The sequence below is a fragment of the Parasteatoda tepidariorum genome, chromosome 10 (genome assembly GCF_982258835.1).
Source record: "Parasteatoda tepidariorum strain Cologne lab strain chromosome 10, Ptep-v5.0, whole genome shotgun sequence".
In the NCBI taxonomy this organism is placed as follows: Eukaryota; Metazoa; Arthropoda; class Arachnida; order Araneae; family Theridiidae; genus Parasteatoda; species Parasteatoda tepidariorum.
In genome coordinates, this window is record NC_141764.1 from 78,837,207 (window position 1) to 78,858,622 (window position 21,416).

Here is a 21,416-nt window from a genome sequence, read left to right on the forward strand (position 1 = left end):
AATTTGTTTCACAAATACTTCATCATAATGTTTGCTACTTAAGAAAATGCATAATAATTAATGTTAATAATAGCCCGAGGTAGAAATTTTTTACAATTTCTCCGATTTAGTTATAATTTTTTTAAACCATTTTCAAAGAAAGGCAATTTAAATATTTAAAGCAAAAGCAAGAAAATTTATTTGACTTGACACTAACTTCTTTAACTTAATACTTTTGAGTATTTTTCAATTGAAATAATTTTTGCTTTGACTCACTGGTTTAACAACAGAAAGAATATTAAATTCATTTTGTTTTCATGAATACATATTTCTCACCACTGCAATAATAATTCTACTTTTAAATTTCTGGCAGTTAGTTTATTTTATGTATAAATACTTTTAAATTATAATTTACTTTGAAGTTGCGATGGAATGCATAGTCACAGTCGCTCGATTTAATAGCTGATCACCGGGACCCTTTTAAAATTTTTCACAAAACTGAAATCGACCCCATCAAAAGTTGTGTGTCGTGATGGTTGGCTTAAAGCAAAGGTGAGTTTTAGAAGAATAGGGGAATTTTGTGGATTTTCAAAGAATGTGTCTAGACACATGAGCAATCCAAGGTTGGCTAAAAGAAAAGAAAAGACTGGAGTTTTAAGTAGAATCAGGGTTCTAAACTGTTCAGTTTCATTTATAATCGTGAGGCTCATGCTGAGTAATGTCTACAGAATTTTTCAAAATTATTGATTGTATTTTATTGAATCTATTGTATTGATTGTAAATAAATACCCCTCTTACTGCGGGGAAATTTTATTATAACTTTGAAATGTCCCATTTTTGAGTCTTATTGTTCTGCCAAGCTTGGGCTGCTCATGATGGGGACTTGAAAAGCCCACAGAATGTCCTTATTCTTCAAAAGCACAAGTGTTTTGCTTCGTTTTAGCCAACTTTGGATTGCTCATGTCCACAGAATTCTTCTAAAACTTTTGTCCACCCTACTTCAAATTTAGTTCAGAAAAAGTTAAATAAATCTGTATTCTTTTAATTTTTTTTTCACCTGCCTACTCTAAATCAAGTTTTAATTTTAATTCTAGAATAAAAATGAATCTTGTTTTCACCTTCTTAGTATTGCTAACATAATTAAATTACCTTTTTTACTGCTACAATTTACTAGCTCAATTACAATTACTACAATTTTGCATACATTGAAATAATTATTCAGTACCAACATGTTAAAAAGATGCGTTTACATTTCTTCTTTTTGACAGTTTAACTCTAAAAAAAAAAAAAAAAATTAATGGATCTGATTGAGATTTTTAAATTTATAATTAAATTACCTTTTTTTCTGTTACATTTCACTCATTCAAATATGGTTCTATGTATATTGAAATAATTCAGTTCTAACATGTTAAAACGATCCTTTTCAAGTTGTTCTTTTTCAGCTTCAAAAATGAGTTTTTTGAATGAAGAAAAAAATACGAATATTAAAATGAAAAGCAGGTGCATGACACACATGCTTTTCATTCAGAGTGGTGGTTGAGTGGCAAAAAAAAAAAAAAAAAACTAATCACCCTGCGTAACCTTTGGTCTTATGTTCAGATTTTCTAGTACTAAGACTATCTCAATGGTTTGAGGTGGTGCTCTCATATGCTAATTAGTGGCCACGCTATTTTAAGTTATCAAATCAGACACAAAAACATGCTTCCTCTGAATAAAACTACTTTTTCTTTATGGATTTCGATTTCTGATCTTATAAACAATGGGGGTAGTCGAAATGCGAATAATATGGTCTGATTTGTCTGGTCAGGAGAGCAGTCGAAGGTTTGGACCTCTTAATGTTAATTTTACTTTCTGCTATATTTTGTGAATTTTTAAAGCAAATTGAACATTTTTTTCACAACTATGAAATACGTTTATCCAAAGATAACTGCATGCAAAAAATGATTTTTAATTATCATTATTTTTATTTTATATTGGTCGAGAATTTTTGAATTGCAAACTGTGCAAAATTTTACATCATTTTAAAGAGTGTAATTTTATCATAACTAAACTAACTCAGTGGCGCGACAGCCCATTAAGAGGGCCAAGGCCGACTGTGCCCATCTCAGTTTTCTTGACCTTGGGCTCTGGGGTGCAGGAGCATATGTTCCGGTCAGGTGGTCAGCCGAACGCGGAACCCCCAGTGTTAGTTCCCAAGCATGCTTGGTACTCATTTTATCGACCCACTGAAGGGATGAAAGGCTGAGTCGGCCTTGCCCGGCCCAAGGATCGAACCAAGGACCTGTGGCACGACAGCGCGAAGCGCTACCGCTCGTCGTCTATCATGCGAAATACAAAATTTGAAAGAAATCGGTGAAATAGTTACTGAGGAATTTTAAAAAAGTCAAATATTTAAAGTTCAATTTTTTTAGGAACCTTATTTCCTTTAAATTTTGTATTTAGCCTTAAAATAATTACACTCTTATGCAAATCTTAGATGATTAAAAAAAATATTTCTTGCATGGAATTATCCTTGGATTAATAAATTTTTTAATTGTGTGCAAAAAATTTTCAATTTGTTTAAAAAGTCCTTAAAATATGGCAAAATTCCTTTTTTTTTTACACTGTAAATTTGGTATATATTCCTTCTTAGGGATGTCGAGGATCGAACCCCAGCCTCTCTGGTCCGAAGTCCAATTTTCTAACCATGTCCTCCCACATTCATAAAATATTGGAGCGTCCTGTGCTAGTTATGTTCCAAAATTTTTTTTTTCATTCAGATTTAAATGTTCAGATAATTTTTTAGAATTAAAATTCTCTCTGAATGGAATATATGAACTTGACTGGGCTTCCATTTTTCTTGAACTATATGTAAATAGAGGTTATAGAAACACCTAGTATAAATCAGAAGTATTATTGATTGAGGATGTTTTTCGTAGGTTTTGGGTTCAAATATGTGCCACAATAGAATTTCTACGCAATCTAGATATTTTTTAGTGTTTCTCGGTAACTCCAATCTTTTATTTACTGTTGAGATGTTCATAAGCAGTTTCTAGGTTAGAAAGATAATTCTAGATCATCCAATCGATTCAAGAAGAAACAGGCAGGTAAGAGATATCATTAATCATTATAATATTTATTCAATTATAAAGAAACATACAGAGATGAATTTTAAAGTTAAGATTCATTCAATAAAAAATAAGAGATTTTAAAAAGTTTATGTACAAGAGAGAAAAAAAAAGAATTCATTTCTATAAATAGCATTTAATGACATTAAGATAATTAATTGCTGTAAAACTAGTCCATGATATTGAAAAAGTTAATTTTTTTTCTACATAGGGAGACTATCTCTTTGATTTTATGTTTGCCAGTTGGTTGTTGATTTCTGTATTTTTACAAGTCACCTTTACTTTGTTTTATACAATGTTTATTTGTTTAGTTTAGAACAATACAAAAAACATAGAATATTTAAAATGATAATCAAGACTAACAATCATTCAAAAAGAAAATATATAGGCAATTTTGTGCTTTTGTAGCAAGTAAATCTGACCGGATAAACTTGGAATTAACTTATGATAGTAATATCCAATATTTACCCATTTACAAAAATGTCCTGTAGTAAGGAGTTAAATGTACAGACATCAATCTTTGGCAGGATAATCAAATAATAACAAAGTATATTTCCTGTTCTATGGTGACGGTACCAAGAGTTTGACAAATGTACAAATAGATGTGTTTTGTTCCTCAATGATGCTATCATGAAGTGGTATGTATGACTTTTTTTGCTCAGCGACACTTAAATAGCCATGACAATGACAAAAATTCCTACTTGCACATCACTCTAAGCATGCACAAAAAGAGACATAACCAGTCTTAATTTAGTCCTGTACCTTACACAAAAATAATTTATTTTAAGCTTAGTTTAAATCATTAAAAATAAAACATTGTTTTATAAGCATTAATCTTGTCTTAAATCTTATCTGACTGTATTTCTATTTATTAACATTTAAATTATATTTCAAAACCTTAATTTATAAACTTGCAATCTAGTAGAAAACACCATAGAAGTTAATAGTTGAATTTAAGAAGAAAAAAAAAAGGGAATGCTTATACTAAATGATTATATTATGTGGCCTTAAAAAGTTTATAAGTGCTATTAATATTTTTACAAATCATGAATTTATGCATTATTTATGTCCATCATTATTCATGCTTCTTCGCATTAATTCTTCTTTTCTAATAGGAGCCTAAAAAATAAATAAAAATAGTTATTTACACTGGAAAATTGATATACTGGAATCTCTTTTAAAACTCATGAATTATCTAAGGGGGAAAAACAATTCATTCCTAGGTGTTTATACTTACATTAGGATCACTTTGTGTTGCATGTTCAAATCGCATTCCTTCTGCCCTTTCATATTCCCGAATTGCCTTTACTTTTTGATAGAAAGCACTCTAAAAAATAAATTTAGCATTCAAATACTGGATTTAGAGTTTATAAAATACATGTTTAACATTTGCCAGATTTGAGGCTTTAAAAAAAAAAAATTTGTATTAAACGACAGGTGTAAAGGACACAAAACCTCAATTTTGTCTAAAAAGTTAAAGAAAATTTATGTTTGGTATTGATATTTTTAATTATATAACAATTATACTGGCAATTTTGTCTTCGTACAAAAGTTATTCTTATATATGTCTCAACCAAGATATCTCAATTTTTTTTAAACAATTTCTGAAAGTTTGGTATAGTTTTACACAGGCTATGGAAATAATCATTACAAAATATTCTTTTGTGGTTTCAGTGCATTAAAATTTTTTTTCTATCTTGTGTTATTTACATTCCTGTTGAACAATGGTAGATAAAAAATATATGAAACAAAAGGGATAATTTTTTTTTTAATATCTGTTTACATTGTAACACTTTTGTTTAATTTTGAAATGCAACAATTTTAAGAAATTTCAAATTATAAATCAAACTTTAAATAATTTCTGAAATTTTAAGTTTAAAGGTTTTGCATTCCCTAAAGAAACTAAATTAAGGGTAAAATCTCAGTACATCAGGTTTATAGATGATTACAACAGCAGGTTTAACGGCTTAGCGGTTAGCTTGTCTGACTGCGGGTTCAAATTCCGTTCTGGGCATGGATATTTCTTTCTGTGTTATCCTTTGTTGTGTGTCAATGTGGCCCACCCTATGAATGGGTATTTGTGGCGTGGGTAATGTTGCTCTCCTCTGTGACTTAGGTTCACAGGTGCCCACTGGGTAACGTTGAATGAGCAACACTTCCAAGGTGAAGAACGAAAGTTCAGTACCTGCCGTTAGAAAAACGGAAAAAAAACAGCAGGTGTTGCACCTTCAGAAAAACTTTCAGGCTATTGTATCTGTTTGTGATGTTTACTGTTATTAATCTGTTGTTTACTACTTGAGCTAGCATTCAATTCAAGAGATTTTTTTTTTAGGTGTAGGTGTCAAAGAATTAAAATAATAAATATTTTGGTAATGCAATGTATAAATTTTCCTCCAATTTTAGAAATGCCACTAAGTAATTGTTTAAAAAACACCTGTTAGCTAAAACAACACGCGTGAGACAAGACTTACTTAGAAAGCAATAGCAAAACATTCCAAAAGCAAAAAGATAGCCAAAGAAGTGATTTATTTGAAAATTAGATAACCATGCCTTTAAATTATTCTAAGCTATATATATTATCGCAATATTTACTAGAATAAACATCTTATGTTAAAAAATTTAATTTGGTACTCTTATGTACTTCTATGTTTCGATAAAAACAAAATCAAGAGTTCGAAAATATTGCCTTGAAGAATAAGAAACAATAGTCTAGTACTAATTTCTCTTGACATTTTTTTATGCTTACTTCTTTATTCAAATAACCATCTATGTGATTATTGGATTATGCTTTTTTCTCAAGGAGACTTTGATAATATTATATTAGTCAGGGCTCTGTTCACTTCAGTAGCAGTTTCGACAGATTTCGAGCTGTTGTGTAAAGATGTTCATAGTGAAATTTTGTATACCGTATATTCCGGCGTATAACGCGCACTTTTAATGCAAAAAATAACATTGGAATTTACGGGTGCGCGGTATACGCCGAATATAAAAAATTATAGATTAAAAAAATTTAAACATAGAAAAATACTTTTATTTTGAAGAAATAACATACCTACATACTTTATTGATTTTCGTTATTACATAAATAGTTCATTATATTTGTCTTCCGTTATTTCTTCAGGCACGTCATCACAATGTGTTTCGTCTTCATCATCTGTGTTACCCTCATCCATAAATATACAGTCATCCTTTCAGATTATTTGAAATTCTACATTTTTTTAATGATTTTCTAACCATCTCAGGCTTAATTTCATCCCATGCTTTTAATATCCATTCGGACACTGTTTCCAAACTTGCATGACGCATATGTCCTCCTTTCGTAAAGGTTTTCTCGCCCTCCAACATCCAAGTGTTCCACTGTTTTTTTAAATTGGCTTTAAAAGCAAACGTCCAATGGCTGAACTAATGGTGTCAATCCGACCGTAATAACTGCCATATCGGTGTTACATTCATTCAGTAATTTTTTTGCATTATCTGTAAGGTGGGACCTTAACATGTCCCACACTAAAAGTCTTTTTGGTTTTCTATAGATACTTGACGAGATATTGCACATGTACAATCCAAATTTTCATGCGCGTTATACGAAGAGTATATCTAAAAATTTAAAAAAAGTTATTAGAAATTACGGGTGCGCGTTATGCGCCGGAATATACGGTATGTATTTTATAATGGCAGAATAAGAAATATTTTGGGGTACTTTTTTTTTTAAAAAAAAAAAACCTTTCTAACAGAGAGCCTGTCTGAACTGGTACAGGCAACAATATTCCAAGTTACTAGCACTATGGATCTATGTTTTTTTTTACTGATAGTAAAGTTAAAAAATACAATGACATTAACAAAAAATTGGCATTAAAAAACCGAGCAACAAGCCGTTTTTTATTAAGCAATAAAAACCTGCATGGACTCACAAGTCATGTTTTGATGAGAGGGCTAAATAAGTATTGCTACCTAAGCGGAGATGCAAACTGCTCCGGACACACCAAAATAATTTTAAAAAATGGTAAATAACTGCAAAGTAAATTTTGCAAGTATTGGATTATTTTTGCTTGCTTTTTAAATGGCATAGCATTGACGAAATAATATGAAGTGGTGAATTATATAAGCGTACGAATTATTTAGAAATAGTGGTGGATAAAAATCTACTAAATTGAATTTAGTAAACCAAGAATCACAATTAATAAACTACCACTTTAAGAAATAAAATTGCTGTCCGGAGCAAGTAGGCATCTCTGCCTAAGACATGATCACAGTGATCAATGAGATCAAACATGAAGTAATAGTATAGAAATTAATGATTTTATGTTCAAAAACTATAATATTTAACTTATACCTATTTAAGCAGATGACTAGTCAAGCAAAGTATTTTAATTAACTTTAAATTGAAATGAACCTAACAAAAGTCAATATTATACACTTTTTACAATGCAATATCAATGCTCTCAAGACATGTGAAGCATAGTGGCTTGTATTTTTCCCTGAATTGAATGAGGCCAAATATGAGTCAATAGGACTAAGTTAGAAAGAAAGTATCAGTCAAAAGTAGTACTTTTATACAGAAAGATTTTTTAACTTTTAGTTCCATCAGGATGCGTAGCCAAATTATTCAACAAAAAATAAGCACCCAAATAATATTTTTAAGCACTGTAAAAAAATCACAATTAGATAGGATAGTTTTTGACAATTGACAGTTTTATCTAGTTTTCACCGTTATGTCAAAAAAAAAAAACTTGGCATTGTTTTTGACAATTGTCAAAATTTTTGAATCGTGTTAATCGAATGGCGTTTTAATACGCTACGGACTGATGATACCCCAAAATAGATTGGTGTTGAATTAATTGTGAAAACGTTGAATAGACAATGTGAACAGTGTCTTTCTGCATAATTGGTAGCGAAAATCAACATGATAAAGGAAAAATCTCATTTTGGAAAAGGGAAAATTAAGCACTTTTTAAAACCACTCAATGAAAAAAGCACCTTTAAGGGCTTTTAAAAAACGAAAATAAAAAATAAGCACTTTTTAGAAACGCTATGCACACTGTTCATTCTCTTGTACTTAGTACATAGATTTTTACCCTACACGAACTGTCTTTAATTTTTCAGCTGAAATTTGAGAACTTAGGTCCTTAGTAAAATTAGTTTGACAGATATAACTAATTAATTGGGAACATTATCTGCAATTGGTAATATTATTACAGTTTTGTTAGTAAATCTAGCGGAAACCAGTACTTCGATCAAATTTTGCTTCAGTTGCATAAGGGTCTTATTGTCAAACTTTAGAATAAACTTGATCAACTATAGAATGAAGAGTGTACCTGATGTGGAGGTGTTGATGAATGATGGGGAGCAGATAGATGAGGAGCAAGTTGAGGCTGACTCCTAATAGGATAACCAGCAGATATGCTTCCAGTCTGAAATGAGTCAATGAATAATATATGTGAGGCAAGTCAGAATTAAACTGATATAAATTGAAAATGAATGAAATATTGGAAAATTAATTTTAATGTTCAACCTACATTAATTTTAACATTTCAGGAAAATAATTCTCTAAATATTACCTGCTGTATGTAGTATTTCTCCTCTTGTAAGTTACTTGCTTTTTGAGAAGGATGATCAATTTGAGGTGGTAATCCTCCAACATAACCTAAATTGTAAAACAACAATCATTATTTGATAGCATATGATGACCAAGAACCAAAAATAAAAACCAAGAAGGGACCAAACAAAATAATAAAAGAAATAGAAAAAGTAAACTCATGCTACAACATAGTAAAAAATGTGGTGTTAATGTTAAAACCAGTATGTATATATTATATATTTATTATATATATCGAAAGTGAATTAAAAAAAAACTACTGCAAATTGCTGTGGTCATCTTGATACCATATCTTGTGGTATGATTGAAAAGTCTCGTATTTTTCAATCAGCCTGACATTTTTTAAACTTATTGCAATGACCTAGATACTTATAGACTAATTTGAAAGCACATTATTCATAGCTCAGTTATCCTGATTAATAGTATTTATTAAGTATTTTCTAATAAGCTTAGAGGCACTTGAGTGGATTGCAAAAAGCATATAAAAAACAGCCTAACTATAAAATGCTTGAGATATTTCCAATTAGCCTGGAGCATTCTAATGAACAGGATTTTTCAATTACTACGGCACTTATAAATTTATGTATTAACCTAAGAAAAATATGAAGCTTTATAAAAAGAAAAGTTGTTTTCAGCTACAAATCTCTAATAATACTTTATTATTCTGTTTTATTAAAAATTACTAACATCTTTACTCTAAAAATAGAAAAATATCAGGAATTTTTTTGAAAGGAAGAAATTTTTTTTTCCTTTGAAATCTTAACAATAGACTAAGGTAGACAAATGCCAGACTCAATAAATGGCAAAACTTTAATTAAACTTAGTAATAATTCTAAAACTACAGTAAATAAAAAATACGAAGATCAACCAAAATTGTCCCCCTTAAAGTATACAAAACTAAAATTTATTTTTTATTATTAAAGATATGTTAGTAGATAATTGAAAAATCATGGGTACAATATCAAGCATTTTTTTAAAAAAAAAATTTAAACAAATCCAATCTTGATGAAAAGAAATAATAAATTGTTAGCTTCTGCAATAATTCTGTTCTTAAAAATGCTTAAAATAATATTTGATACAAATTGCGCATAATTTTTAGTGAGTCAAAGATAAGTCATTTGAAGCCAATATAAAGTTATAGTGCATTAATAATTAAAATTTTGCAGTTTGTTAATTATTGTTAAAGCCTTATAAGTTTATTAAAGCTTTATAAGCATAATTTTAAGCATAATTATAAGCATAATAGCTTTTTAAGTGCTTTATTTCCAATATGACATTAAAGGTTTAGGATGTGATGAAGATTTAATATTATCATGCTTTTATAAATGACTTAATGAACAGATAAAAATAGACTAAAATATTTTCAAGTATATTTAGAAGTAAGATATAATTAAATAATAAACAAAGTAGCTTCCAAATGTTCTCAAAAAATGGAAATACTTATAACTGAGATTAAAAAACAAAGTAACATGTATAAAACATAAGTGACTTGTATAAAAAATAAATCAAGTAAGTACTATCATAATCACACAGTAGCTTAGGGTTAAAACACAGATAAGCACACATTTAAAACCTATTTATGAAATCTATAATAAATTTTTTACATTAAAAATTATAACAAAAAACTTATTTGCAACAGTACTATTTGCAGCTTTTATCTTAAACTTTAATTTTTGAATAGATACTTGGTAATAATTTCTCCATACTTCAAATAAAAGCTTGAGAGTTTAAAAAGTAATTTATATTTTATTCTGAATAGTTTCAAAACTTCATAATTCTAAATTATATTTTTAAAAACTTTTTTTTCAATTTAGTGGTTCAATTTCCTTTTCAAAGGACGATTGAACCACTAACTCCAGAATGCTAGAGAATTACAAAAATTCTATTAATTATAAAAGAGATATTCAGAAAATGGTGTTCAAACTAAGAAATATTACGCAAACAATTTTCTAAAGATTATGTACATTACTTGTTTGAGGTAAATGAGAGACATGGTAGTTTGCTGCAGCCAAATGTTTAGCTTGTTCCTGAGAGGGATATTGTCCCGATGGGTGTGGAATGGAGTATGCTAAAATGGAAACATTCATAAATGTAAACAAAGCAAATCAAACATTTAAAATTTTAAAGAAAGTTAATTGTGAGAAATTTTTTGTAATGCACAAGATGTATAAAAAATAAGGTACAAGATTATGTAAGTATACATTTGGCCATTTTATTTTTAAAAAAAATAAATTTATATAATTAAATAACTAAATAGGGAGAAAATAATTAAAATGAAAGACTTAATTGATCCTTTAAAAAAATTTATTGAAATAAAATGGGTAAGATATTTTTTTATTATTTTAAAGAGACTTTGAATACAGTGAGATGAATGTTTTGAATATAGTAATAGATCTATAGGTATTAGATTACTGATCATATAATTCATTATAATGAAAGAGGGTCAAAGAAAAAAATCAGGACATTTTTCCGAACAGTAGACATATACCATACTACTTTTAAAAAAAATCGAACTAAAAAGTATAATTTTTCCTAATTAATTAAAATACAAACTTTTCAGCAAAATAATAAAAAATATACTATTTTTAATTTTAGAATTACTAAATATAATGAAATTATATATTCACCAAGATATGTTTGTTTTATTACACATTCTATGCACATGAATTGCTATTTAAAAAGTTGGAAATTGAAATAAAATTTTTAATAAGTAAGCAAATTAAGAATTGTTTATTTAACAAAGATATCAAAAAATTAAACTAAAATATAAAGTTAAATATTTGTAAGCTTGTAAAAAATAATGAGATAATTTTTAAATTTAAAATACAAAAATTGAAGGGTTAAATTCTTTTTTAATACCTTGAATGTTGTTTTTCTACAGCTATTTTTGTGTGCGATTATAAAAATATTGCTATTTGTAGTCTTGTTTGCACTTACTTGAATTGTGAATTGTAATTTGAAGTAAAAATTAAACTTCATCTTACAAAAGTTTTACATTTTAATAAATTAAGATTTTTTTTTTACCAATTGGGTTATGCAGCTTTCTATGGCTTAAATTGCACTTGTAATAAGAATTGGATTATAAAGAAAAAATTTAAATAGTATAATAGAACAGTTTTAAATTTTAATTAAAAAAATAAAATTTTTCCCCTTATTGTCTTTTTAACTTATTTGCACAGAAATGAAGTAAAAAAAAAGTACATACTTTGACCATAAGCAGTAACATGAGCTTTATAATTATATCCTTGAGAATAATTTGAGGTAGGAGGAGGAGATGGACTTCTTGGTCTTTTAACAGCACCCTAAAAATAAAAACATTTTTGAATTATACCAGAATGTATAAAAATATCAGAAAGCTGTTTACAAAACATTATACATGATCACATTATGTATTTAAATCTAGAAAATTAAATAATTTTAATTTTAAACTTGTTATTTTGTGGTAGATACATACTTAAGATTTAGAATATGCCACTAAAAGTTTGCATATGTACATATTAATGTCTATTTAAATGATATGAAACAAGTAATGCCCTGGCTTCAAAACTATGAATATGGTAATCAAAGTCTAATAAAAGACTTTGAAGCCAAGAAAGTTTCTAATGAAGCATATTTTACTGCTCCTGTTTCTTGGGATTGCTGTTATATGTTGCTTATAATCAATCACTCGATATAAAACATCTATTTATAGTAAAGTATCAAGTTATGAGCACATGTTTGTGTTATTTGATATACTCATGATTTAACAATCTCAAAACAACTTACACCTGCTTTAATTAGGCCGGCAAGTTCTCATATTGAATGTATAAACTACCTGAAAATTATAAACTATCAACATTTTATTCTTTTATAAAAAAAAAAAGACAACTTTGTCGATTAGCTATGGTAGAGGCTTCAAAAGTTATTAAAGTTGTAGCAACCCTAATAGAATTATTCATGGCCCAACAATGCCGCTTTATATTCAAATATTACTATATTAATATCACTATATTTTAATATTACTCTAAATATTAAAAATAACAGAAAAAATAAAATACTACTCACATTTACATTCTGTTGCATTTGAGGAGCATTACCCACTTTATACATTCCAGAATTTCTGTTCATTACTCTATTTCCTCCTGTAAATCAGAAACATTATTGCTTCATTAATGTTACTTATCTACTATAACAAAGTTCATTAAATATAATATTGTTTATATTATAGTTATCATATAGTTTATGTTATATTCATTACATTAAATTTTTTGAACTTACCTAATAAATATAGGTTAGCTGCTCCAACAGGCACATTTTGATTTTGATAGGGATTATTTACTTGCACAATTTCACTAGAAAGAAGATGATAAAGATCAGATTAATAAAGGAAAATAACATGGTAAAAAAAAGCTTATTTGTGTATAAATTTTTTTTACATGTAGAAATTAAATTTACTTAAAGCTTTACAAGAATACTAAGATGCATTATGTATTAATTTAACCTTAAAATATTTATATTGCTTTATCATCAATACTGTCAGGATTTGAAATTTCAGTTTTAAAGATGCTAACAATACCAAAATTTTTGCTTGACACTATTTTACAATCATAAAAATAGGAACAATTTTAGAAATGTTAACAGATGTAGTATGAAAAACTTCTCGGCTGTGGTATAAAACCATAAATGAATATAGAAAATTAAAAATCAAAACACATTTAATGCAACAATAATAATATTTAAAAAAAATCTAATATTAATTGAGTAATAATCTTATTTGAAATTTCAAATTATTCTTATTAAGCCTTCAATGTTTTCAGAATCACAAGTTTTGTAGGTTAAAAGCGGACGAGTCAGCATTTTTTGTTCGAAAAAGAAGGGGAAAAAATGCTGCTTGATTTTAAAACATTTCAACAAGACACTTCATAGTCAACTTTTTCTAAGAGGAAAATTAATCACCAGTTTTAAATATTAGATCATTAATGACAAGTGGAAATTTCGCACCCTGACAACACTATATACATATATTGCATATTAAATGCAGTACAGAACCCGTTATCCGGAAATCAGAAAACCGAAAAATCCGGAACGAAATTCGATAAATTCTCCCGCCATTTAAAAAAAAAACAAATTTTTTTTTCCTCATAAGATTTTAGGATTTTTCTTTCTTTTTTGAAAGATGTTTACCTTACCATCATTTTGGAAATAATCATTAGTGTATTACTTCATCATTTTTTCTTCTTTTTAAAATTATTTCCAACTATTTTTTGTTTTTTCTTCAGTTGGGTTTAACAATAAAAAAACGGCTTTTTGTATCGATTCAGAAAACCGGAAAAATCAGTTATCCGGAATAGCGATGGTCCGGATCATTCCGGATAATAGGTTCCCTACTGTATTTTTATTGTTTATGCATTGTATTGCATACCTTTTAAAATGTGCGGGTCATTTCAGATAAGTAAAAAGCACTAAGAAAAATATAAAAATTTTAATTGCAACCATAGTTTTAATAGATAATCATTTTCAAATGATTTAACAAATTAGCTGATTTACATTTTGAAAGCACTAAAAATTCCAGATTTATTTACAGATTACAACCATCTCAAAATAATTGTATCTTTACATCAAGATAACTGAAAACAATTAGGCAGATACATAATGAATGTGAAAAGGTACTCTGTATCAATATTTAAGAAGATCAACTATCTCACAAATTGGAGACGAATAGAAAGTGCTGCTTTCAAAATTGTTAGGGTAAGACAAATTGTAAACCACATAGACCCAGACTTTGAGTGAATTATACTATATATTGTCAAAAAATAAGTCTTTAATTGGCATCATGCCTTTAAAATATAGATAAGGAGACAATAGCCTTAAAATCTACTGAATAATAATAGCCTCATACTTAGCCTCTTTAATTTCTTCATTTCGTCTAACTTCATCATCATTTAAAACTCTTTTCAATGACAGAAATAACTCATGTTTCATATTTTTGAAACAAAGCAACCTCTTCTCATATTCAGTAATCTAAAATAGAAAGGAAAAATGATAACACAAAATTTATTTTAATAAAATTTACAATTTCTATGAACGAATGATCAGTGATTTTGCTTTTATACAGAAGGGAAAATATCAAAATTTAGCAAAGGTAAAATATAATTTTATTTTTATTATTATATAAACTATGAGGAAATTTCTTATTTTTCCGATGGAGTGAAAAAACTGACAAATATGTTAAGACTACCAAAGGGCAATTTATAAAGCTTGTTTTATACAGAAAAAAAAAAAAAAAAAAAAAATCAAAACATAAATTCCTTTCAACCAAGTTAAATTTTTTAAATTTAAAAATAAATGTTCTTTGTAAAATTGCATGATTAATTGGTGATTTGTAAATCACAGTGTTTCAAAACTAAAACTGATCTACGATTTTCAAGAAGAAACATAGATTAGAAGTTTTTTGTAATAAATTTCATTAATTGATTCATAATATAACATACTCATAATTTCATAAATTTATTCATTATTTTGTATTATTGAAAAAAAAAATTGAGGGTGATACAGCAGCTATTGCACCAAAAATATCAAAGGCATAATGAAGATTAAATAAATGAAAATAACCTGTTCTTTAATTCCTTCTAGAGTCATAGCATTCTGTTTTCTCTCTTTTTCTTGTTCCCGTCTCAGTTGTTCAACAACAGCATCTGCTTCCAATTCTGGAATTAAAATTTTCAAATTTTAGAGCATTATTTTCTTGTTAAAAGCTATATGTAATACAAATTTTTAAGCATGATTTCATTAATATCATTATTTCTTGTGAATGTTGGATTTGAGTAAAATGTACCAGTGCAGGGTTGGAGTTTTTGCCGGCAAAAAGGGGTTTTTGCCAGGGCAGTGGTAAAAACCAAATTATCTAAATTGCTGATTAAATATTATTACAAAATACTTGAAACAAATTTAAATCAATCATAAGGAATAATAATTTTGATACATTACATGAAAAAATTATTTTTAACATATTAATAATTAATATAAAGGCAATAATTTTTAAAACATTGAAAGTTTTTGACCTCTTTTCATTTTAGAATCCTTAAATAAATGTTTTTTTACAAATAAATATTATTATTTGTATAATATTATTATATTATAAAAATTTATTATTTGTACAATAATTAACTACACATCTTGATAGATATTTTATGCTTTAAATTATAGTTATATTAATTTAAAATAAGTTCATTTCACTGGAAAAAAGAGAATAATAGCAAATTTTCCAATCAATAATGTTTTAAACTACTAAAATGATATATTATTAAATTATGATTTAATTATGAAATAATAATTTTGTTAATTTTTTTGTAATAATTTATATTTATAGTATATATTTCAATTTTAGGAATAATTTTGTACCAAAAATGTGTTTTTGTCCTCTCATCTTGGAAATTATAGGTTTTTGCCATTTTTTGCCAATTTGCTTGGCAAATACCTGTTTTTGCCAGGACGGTTTTTACCGGTATTTACCATGGTTTTTTCCACCAGCAGCAAAATCTTGCCAACCCTGTACCAGTGTAATAAAAACTATTAATTTTACCAACTATCAGGTTACCAGCCTTTTTATGCTGAATTTTATAATTACTTTCCATCAAAATTAAGTTAAAAGTTTAAAGTTCTAAAAGCATAATAATATTTAATAAAGGGTGACATTTCAAAATAATAATTTTAAAGATCTTTATCTTACAAAATAATGCACCAAAAAAAAAAAAAAAAATGCAAATAAATCTTTCTTATGAAATAGTGATCCTTTTTAGAACATTTTTTAAATAAAGGTTGTGTAACATTGAAATCATAAAAGAAATTAAGTATAGCTAAAACATTTTTCCTAAGTTGCTCCTGGTAAAAAATAATGAAATGAATAAATTTAACCAAGCTAAACAATTTTTTGCTAGTTATTCAATCATATAATAAAATCCTTTATTTTAGAGCAGTAAATGTACTACCCTAAAAAAATTCTTCGTCCCAATCAAGGAGGACAATTTCAACTGACGGACAAATACAAAAATTTATAAAGACATTGTTGGAATAAAATTTACAAAATTGAACAGAATAAAATTTGCTGCTAGATACAACTAACTCATCATGTAAGTCCAAAACTTCAATGACTAGTCTACATTAACATGGATTTTAAAACCATCAGAGAAGTGAATTGGCAATAAAGAAAAATGTTTCAGAAAACACTAAGGCCAATCCCGGACTGACATATTAGATGATGATTTTTTAGTTAATATTTAAATTTTTAGAAAAAGATTTAAAAAAAATGGCAGAATTTGAAGAATTTAGGAGATGCTACAAAAATTAGGAATACTATCACAAACTAGTTTTTCATTTACGTGAATCGAAGTTACAATTAAAATACAGTGTAACGTCTCATATCCGGATGTCCCTTTCCCGGAAGGGTCGATTTGCCGGACACTTTTTAACAATCAAAATAAACAAACATCTCTCCATCATCCACTTTCCTTAAAAAAAAAAAAGTCTTTTGACACATTTTCTCTTTTCGGCATCGAACCCATAAATCACCAGAAAGGGGAAGTGAAGATCTACCAAGACCATTGAGTGACCGTTAGTGACGCTCCTCCCTTGGAATGTAGGAAAAGAGGGAGATTTGTTTTCAAAAGACCGCAACTGAGTCCCCTGCCTTCCTTTCCCATGCAGGTGGCTAGTAAAAGAGGCTTTTCCTGGAACCTTTTTATTGAAAGAAGAAATACTGTGGAAAAGGGTAAACAGGGCAAGCGTTAAGGTGGAGGGGGAGTCAAAATGGAAAATTTGAATAGGTCTAAAAGGATATACGTCCTTGAGAAACAAAACATTCATTCTTCCCCATACCATGTAATATTTAGGAGGCGGGGGAAAAAGGGGGTAACATTCTCTCTTTAGCAGATTCTTTCAGTCATAGAAGAAAAAATAAAGAGAGCCCAATCAGCGTGCCCCGCCTTTATGCTTGATTGATAGCCAATGATTGGAGAGAAAACAATAATATGTTACTTCCCCACCCTCAACTTAAATGATCTCATCTTTACACTTATTTTCTTTCACAAATAAGGAGGAAATGAATTTTTCTCCTCCACCTACCCACTTTAATGAATGACGGGAATTTCTCTTTTCTTGCTTGAATCATTCTAGTTAAAAATGGCGGATTATTATTTTCATATGTCAATTTTTTTTCGTTTTCTATATTTTAAGCAATAATATTTTTTTTTCTAATATTTCATATTTTATTGATTAGATATTCTAATACTAAAACATTATTCCCCTTAAAAATAATGTTTATTTCTTTTTTGCTTCTTAGATTTAGATCATTTTAAGCTTTGTTCCAGAATGACATGGATTTCCCCTTCCTGCTTGAATTGTTCTAGTTCAAAATGGCGGATTAATATTTTCATAACTGTTAAATTTTTTTCGTTTTCTATATTTTCAGCAATAATGTTTTTTTCTAATATTTTATATTTGGTTTAGATATTCTAATGTTAAAACATTGTTCCCCTCAAAAATAACATTTATTTATTTTTTGCTTCTTAGATTCAGATCGTTTATTAAATCATTTTAAGCTTTGTTTACCTTGGGGGGTCTATTATACGGAAAAATCTATTATACGGACTTCTGGAAGTCCCACCGATTCCGGATACGCGACTTTACACTGTATATATATATATATATATATATATACGATTTCTTTAAAGAAAATTAAAGACAACTAAAAATATTGCTTCAGGCATATTTTTTATTGACGGTTAATATCAAAATAACTGTTTTTATTTTATTTCCTGGACTGAAATTTGCACTAGACATTTCAAACTCTTAAAAATGGTTAAGTAACCATTAGATCACAATTTAAAAGATTACACCCAGGTCAGAATAGGTGGTCCTGTCTCTCCCTTCATTCAAGATGTTTCATGTTTATTGAGCAGAATCGAATATTTTTTTGTTTGTTTTTGTTTACATTCAGATAACCACACATAATTTAATGTTTCATTTCGAACAACATATAGAATAAATATATTTATAACTTAATGTACAATGTTACAGTTTGAATAAAAACATTGCAGCATATAACCAACACAGAAACTTTATCTAAATATTTAAAAAAAAAAATATGTATAATGAGTACATGTACAGTGAAACCTCCGTTAAGCGGACATTCATGGGACCAAACAATTTGTCCGTTTATGAGAGTTGTCCGTTTACGGGAAGGGTACCCTAATAACGAAATTTAACATCGTAAATTGTTTTTAGAATATTCTTAAAGATGTAGAAATAATTAAATAATATCTACAAGGATACCGTAAATATCTACAAGAATATTTATTTAAACAATAAGAAATATATAAAAGATATATAAAAAAGATAAAAAAACGAAGATTCTTTATATAATCCTTTTTTTAAGATATAAAGAATCTTCTTTTTTTATCTTAAAAAAGGAAGATTCTTTATATATTCTTTTTTATATAATAAATATAAAAAGAATATATAAAGAAGTTTGATATAAATACATAATTCTTTATGTAGCTACAGATAAATAAATGTAATTTTCCTATTAGCATAGATACTCAAGTTAGACATATGTTACCAAATAGGAGCGTACTGTCCTCAGTCCGTTTCAATTATTAGGTTCACATCCCCTTACACCTACTTATCATTTGATAGGGAACATGGTTAATACCTTCTTGGAAAAAAAAACCTCCCATGATTCACAGAAAAAAAAGTAATGCATACCTGTAAGTCATGACGACCTATGGAGATGATTATTCACAATTGATCAGCTATCAAGTGCCTGAATAAATGTTTCATTTACATAAACGACTCAAAGATTATACTTCTGTTCTCTTTTTTTTACCCCAGTTGTGTTAAATACAGTCTTCAAATTGATAAGAAAATTAAAGAAATTTTCAATGGGGAAGATCATTGAGAGAAGTCATTTCAACTTGAGGGGTCTCATAACCTGTGTGGTCCAGATGAAAAGATCAAAAGATGCCGATGTCAGAATTATTTCAGGAGTGCAGTACCATTTTCTCTCCTTTCTTTACAAAGATAAGGCTAGGTGACAGGAGACAGATTGATTTTTCGGTGGTGAAATAGCTTAACAATATTTTTAGTTATGGATAAGGCAAACAGTTTTATTTACATGCTTTAAAAATGGTGTAAAGTTGCATTTTTTTAGCTTGCAATTTATTTATAAAAAGTAGTGTCCGGTTTGTAGAGATAAAAAACAACGTTTCAGGATCAAAATGACTGTCCGCGTCCGGTTACGGGAGTGTCCGCTTTGCGGAGAATGTACGTAATGGTTTATCCATAGAAGATTCCCGGGGAATTAAAAATATGTCCGTATTGAGAGGCGTCCGTTTTGCAGGAGTGTCCATAACAGGAGGTTTCACTGTATACCTTAATAGATATAATTTAAAATTAATTTACACCTTAATTTAACTGTATGATCGATGTTTTTATTTTTCACACACTTTGAAACAAAATAAAAGTAAGTATATCTAAATAGGCACTATTTTATAAAAATAAAAAATATTGTTTTCACAAAGATAAGTAAGTAAGTTTTTATAGCGTGATCTGCACCAAAACAATTACTAAGTGTTCAGTGGCTCACAAGAAACAAAAACAAACTACAAACTAACAAAAAAATCATACAAGAGAAACAACTCGAAGCCACCTATATAATTTTTTTCAAGCAATTTCAAGATTAAAATTCATTTGGCACCTTGGTGATTATAGCTGGTGCGACAAATCATGATATGGAAATATCCCCTAGGTTATTGATTGTCATTTAAAATTTAGTAACTGTTTGAATATCAGTAAAGAAAAACCAACTATATACCTTGTTTTTTCTTTTCTCTTTGCTTCATGATGTGAGATTTAAGAGCAGCCCACATAGCAAGACTCATTTTTGGACGTTCTATCAAAGCAGGCATTATATACAGAAGCTAAAACAAAGTTTAATAGTTTTGGAGAATATATAATCAAGGCTAAAATAATAAGTTCAGCAGAATAAGAATTCCAACATATTATACAGCATTTATACTAAATGAATCAAAGAATTTAGTTCAACAATATTTTATATGCTATATTTATATCAACAAAGAAAAATATTATTCAGTATAAGGAATTTAAGAACATCTGATATGTTTATTTTCATACGAGTCTTCATTCTACAAAGTGTCAGCAAAGAAAACATGAAATTTTAATTTAAACAATAAGACACAAGGTTAAACAAAACAAATTTACGTCAAATATGAAAATTCCAGTTTTAGAAATTAAATGCAATTCTAATTATTGATGTGGTAACTTAATTCGAAGGCAGTGATCTATGTAGTTTAAGAAATTTATTTCAAATTCTACAGGTGAACACTTCTCTTACTTAAACAACCAATATCCTCAAATGTATCTAATCTATGCAAGATACAAGAAATTAAAACTTACACCAGATATTTGAGTAATAATTTCGTGGCGTAGCAAGTTTAGAAATTAGTCGTAAAATCTTGACAGCAACACTCGATGCAAAAGCATCAACAAAACAAAACATTAATTAAATGACCTGATACGTTTTTCTAGAATCATCTGAATAATCGAATTAAATTGCTCTTCCTCATGATACGATATGACACCTAGACTTTACAAACGTATCAACTGGGAAAACCGGTTGTAAAAATGCATTCAGTATAAATGATTTCCACTTCGTATTAAATGGACGGCCAGAGTGCGTAGTT

At 28.1% G+C, this 21,416-nt stretch overlaps 1 protein-coding gene across 1 annotated transcript; it reads right to left on the minus strand.

Annotated features, from left to right (window-relative positions):
* Positions 1 to 3,075: 3,075 nt before the first annotated feature.
* Positions 3,076 to 21,397, minus strand: LOC107443620 (uncharacterized). Its single transcript, XM_043046937.3, has 12 exons — positions 21,130 to 21,397; positions 20,528 to 20,633; positions 15,271 to 15,365; positions 14,558 to 14,679; positions 12,937 to 13,010; positions 12,724 to 12,800; positions 11,885 to 11,981; positions 10,649 to 10,747; positions 8,642 to 8,727; positions 8,399 to 8,494; positions 4,324 to 4,413; positions 3,076 to 4,205 (listed from the first exon to the last, which is right to left on the minus strand). The coding sequence occupies exons 2-12, from the start codon at positions 20,619 to 20,621 to the stop codon at positions 4,146 to 4,148; spliced, it is 990 nt and encodes a 329-aa protein (XP_042902871.1). The 5' UTR covers positions 20,622 to 20,633; positions 21,130 to 21,397; the 3' UTR covers positions 3,076 to 4,145.
* Between the last annotated feature and the right edge of the window lie 19 nt (positions 21,398 to 21,416).

What these genes read in the sequence shown, in the direction of transcription:
- LOC107443620 (XM_043046937.3), bottom strand. Translation starts at nt 20,621, where the DNA reads ATGCCTGCTTTGATAGAACGTCCAAAAATGAGTCTTGCTATGTGGGCT. An exon ending in TAGAAGGAATTAAAGAACAG is followed by an intron (nt 14,680 to 15,270) that starts GTTATTTTCATT and finishes TTTCTATTTTAG; the next exon opens with ATTACTGAATATGAGAAGAG. An exon ending in TGTTACTGCTTATGGTCAAA is followed by an intron (nt 10,748 to 11,884) that starts GTATGTACTTTT and finishes TTTCCATTTTAG; the next exon opens with CATACTCCATTCCACACCCA.